The sequence below is a fragment of the Otolemur garnettii genome, unplaced genomic scaffold (assembly GCF_000181295.1).
Source record: "Otolemur garnettii isolate 467f Iridium unplaced genomic scaffold, OtoGar3 scaffold00140, whole genome shotgun sequence".
In the NCBI taxonomy this organism is placed as follows: Eukaryota; Metazoa; Chordata; class Mammalia; order Primates; family Galagidae; genus Otolemur; species Otolemur garnettii.
In genome coordinates this window covers 490,995-494,995 of record NW_003852535.1, presented here as the reverse complement: position 1 = coordinate 494,995, position 4,001 = coordinate 490,995, and the positions used below count along the sequence as shown (strand labels likewise).

Sequence of the window (4,001 nt, the reverse complement as noted above, 5' to 3'; positions counted from 1 at the left end):
TTTTTTTTTTGCAGTTTTGGCCAGGGCTGGGGCTTAACAAACCCGTCACCCCCAGTATATGGGGCCGGCGCCCTACTCCTTGAGTCACAGGCACCACCTTACATACCCACTCTTGAATGGCAGAGATACGTAAATGGGTCATAGCGGCGCAGGTCGGTGTGTGTACAGAGTTCAAGTGTAAAACAACACTCTCCAATGCCTGCGCGGAGGGAGCTCCGGGCGCAGAGCCTGGCAAGGCGGGGCTGGAGGGCTGGGTCTGCGGTGCGGAAGGGCGTGGGGAGAGGCGGTTCAGCTGTCCCCAGAGGTCCGGCAGGGAGCTCTGCGAGGCTTCATTAGCCAGCCACGGGGAGGGGCCGCGTGACCTCAGTGGCTGGGACTCTGTGGTCCTTAAACCGGTTCCCGCTGGATTGCCTCGCAAGTCCGTGCGGTGAGTGGAGCCGTCCTTTCTGGGACGCAGACAACGGTGAGGCGCTTGGGTTGCCTTGGAGGCGGTAGAGTTGGGTGCGGCGAGAATAAACTAGTTAGATGAGCCGCCGCGGCCACCTGGGCCGCTGACTTTCAGGGAAGCCAACGCCAACCCAGCTGGCCAGCCGTGCCTGGGGTGTCGGGTGTCTGGCGCACCTTCCCTGCTCCACTTGGAGGGATTCATCCATTCAAGGCCAAAGGCGGGAGGCACTTGAAGGGAGTGAGGTGTTTGCTTTTGGAGGGGTCACGGGTGCACTGCAAGGCCTCCCCACCAGGAGCCACACTCCCCTGGGACCTTGGGGACGCAGTTATCTGTTAAAGATGTACTGAATCCCTGCCCCTCCTGCCTCAGGCACTTAACGCGACTGATCAAGCGAGATAGAGGCCGACCGTGAGGTGCACGTCGGGACATAAGATGCGCGCGCCCATTGTAAGTGTGGGGCTGGGGCCTGGGACTAGGCAGGGTGGGGGTGGTGTTTTGATGATGACTCTTTGTCCTGGAGTCTGACTTTTTACTTTGGAGAGAGGATCCTTGAAGATGTGATCAGCACCTGGCGCGGGGTGTCCGAGGTGGATCAGCAGCCATCTGTTGGAGTTGTCTCGGTCCTTGCCCCTGCAAAGGCAGAAGGCCGGTTTGGAGGCTGCCTTGCCAGAGACAGGTCCAAGGAAGACAGGACCTTTTGGAGGGAGGCAGCTAGGGGCGCGGTCTCTCCATGGAAGTTGGGGGCCGCCCTCCTGAGTCAAACCCGGACCTGGGGACAGGCTTTTGGGCTGAATGTCTGAGGTTTGGGGCTGAATGTCTGAGGCTGGACCTGCAGCTCCAGGCCCTGACTGTACAGACCTTTTGGCTCTGGCTTTTCCTCTTTCTAACCTGCATTGCGGTTCAGAAGTCATAACAGGGGGTTGGCAAATGCCTCTCTTCAACTAGGCAGGACTGCAGCAGAGGGCGTTCAGAATACAGGTTTTTGAGATGGACCCACCTGGGATTGTGTTTCCACTGAGCACCTGGCTGTGAGACTTTGGTCAAGTTCAAATCCACTGTTCCCCAGAGTGAAGTTTGTATCACTTCATACTTAGAAGTGCTTAGAACAGTGCCTGGTACACATACTGAGGGTTCAACCATAATTCATACAGTCCTCCTCATTCCTATTTCAGTCTGTGTAGGGAACTTTACACAGAGCCTGGTGTGGATTGTCTCTGGTGTGTTTGTCACTTTTTAATACCCCTCTCCCCTATCTGACAAAATTATTTTCAGCAATAATCATGAAATGAATGGTAATAATATTCAGAAAAAAGCATGTGTGAACATTTTCTTTTATTAAACTTTGTGTATATAATCGTGCCAATTAAAAAGAAAAGAAAAATAAAGTAAATGATACTGCAAAAGCAGGAAAAAGTAATGGATTAGTAGCTTTCAATTGCATTTGTGTATTTTTGAAAAAGAGGAAGAAAGCCTTAGTCTTACATATGGGTTGATCTCCGTGTTTAATAATAATAACACTATAGGCTCGGCGCCTGTGGCTCAAGTGGCTAAGGCACCAGCCACATACACCTAAGGTGGCGGGTTCAAATCCAGCCTGGGCCCGCCAAACAACAATGATGGCTGTAACCAAAAAATGGCCAGGTGTTGTGGCGGGCGCCTGTGGTGGTCCCAGCTACTTGGGAGGCGGAGGCAGGAGACGCGCTTGAGCCCAGAAGTTGGAGGTTGCTGTGAGCTGTGATGCCATAGCACTCTACCCAAGGTGACAGCCCGAGGCTCTGTCTCAAAAAAAAAAAATAATAATAACGCTATAAGTTTTTTTGATTGCCAATTCATTTTTTCTGATATTCTTTATAGAGACTTGGTAATTTTTTTTTTTTGAGACAGTCACACTTTGTTGTCCTAGGTAGAGTACTGTGGTGTCATAGTTCACAGCAATCTTAAACTCTTGGGCTCAAGTGATTCTCTTGTCTCAGCCTCCCAAGTAGCTGGGACTACAGGTGACTGCCACAGTGCCCAGGTATTTTGAGAGACGAGGTCTTGCTCTGGCTCAGGCTGGTCTCAAACCCATGAGCTCAGGCAATCCACCCGCCTCGGCCTCCTAGAGTGCTGGGATTACAGGCGTGAACCACTGTGCCTGGCCTAAACTGTAATTTCTGTGTTGGAAACTTAACTTCTGAAAAATTGTCTGGGACTTTGTCAGAATTGATCTTCTTTGCATATTCTTGTTCAGTTATTCAGTAGAGTTAGATATATCAATCCCTCTTTGCTCACAGTTGATTGAAGAGAACTTTTTTTTTTTTTTTGAGACAGAGCCTCAAGCTGTCCCCCTGGGTAGAGTGCCGTGGCATCACAACTCACAGCAACCTCCAACTCCTGGGCTCAAGCGAGTCTCCTGCCTCTACCTCCCAAGTAGCTGGGACCACAGGTGCCCACCACAACACCTGGCTATTTTTTTGGTTGCAGCCATCATTGTTGTTTGGCGGGCCTGGGCTGGATTTGAACCTGCCACCTTACGTGTATGTGGCTGGCACCTTAGCCACTTGAGCCATAGGCACTGAGCCTGAAGAGAACTTTGGATTTTTATTTCAAAAGCTGTTTTGGCTCGGCGCCTGTGGCTCAAGCGGCTAAGGCGCCAGCCACATACACCTAAGGTGGCGGGTTCGAATCCCCAGCCCGCGCCCACCAAACAACAATGATGGCTGCAACTAAAAAATGGCCAGGCGTTGTGGCGGGAGCCTGTGGTCCCAGCTGCTTGGGAGGCTGAGGCAGGAGACTCGCTTGAGCACAGGAGTTGGAGGTTGCTATGAGCTGTGATGCCATGGCACTTTACCCAGGGGGATAGCTTGAGGCTCCGTCTCAAAAAAAAAAAAAAAAAAAGCTGTTTTGTCATGAAACAACAAAGAGACAGAGTTAGGCAAAGCCTTAAACATTAGGTTAATTTGGCAAAGATTTACAAAAATTCTATTTCATAATAGAATTACAATTTTGGCTATGTCTTTTTTAAAAAATCAGTTCTTCAGAACAAATGCGTAGTGTGAGAAATTAAAAAGCAAACAAAAAAGGTCCTGCACGGTGGCTCTTGCCTGTAATCGCAGCACTCTGGGAGGTGGAGGCGAGCCGATCACTTGAGCTCAGGAGTTTGAGACCAGCCAGAGCAAGAGTGAGAACCTGTCTCTAAAAAATAGCTGGGCATTGTTGTGGCACCTGTAGTCCCAGCTACTTGGGCGATTGAAGCAAGATAATAGCTTAATGGGTTGCGCCTGTGGCTCAAAGGAGTAGGGCTCTGACCCCATATACCGGAGGTGGTGGGTTCAAACCCAGTTCCAGCCAAAAAATGCAAAAAAAAAAAAATAAATAAAAAAGAGAATTGCTTAAGCTCAAGAGTTTGAAGTTGCTGTGAGCTGTGATGCCACAGCTCTCTGCATTGTAGCAGGCACCCTCTCTGCTGAGGGTGACAAAGTGAGACTCTGTCTCAAAAGTAAATAAATAAATGAATCAAAATAAAAAGCAAAAAATTAAAAAAAAATTTTTTTTTTTTTTTTGAGACAGAGCC

General features: G+C 49.7%; 1 protein-coding gene across 2 annotated transcripts in view; it reads left to right on the top strand.

The window, feature by feature from the left end:
- Window positions 1-352: 352 nt before the first annotated feature.
- The window catches only part of LOC100958745 (HRAS-like suppressor 3), a 31,523-nt gene continuing 27,874 nt past the window's right edge, over window positions 353-4,001 (top strand). The window contains exons 1-2 of one of the 2 annotated variants that reach the window (XM_023518515.1): window positions 353-427; window positions 818-895. In XM_023518515.1, the coding sequence (XP_023374283.1) occupies window positions 881-895 (15 nt within the window). In that variant the 5' untranslated portion in view covers window positions 353-427; window positions 818-880. Of the gene's footprint in view, window positions 464-817; window positions 896-4,001 lie in introns of both variants that reach the window. The other variant, XM_003798577.3, reaches the window with a different exon arrangement.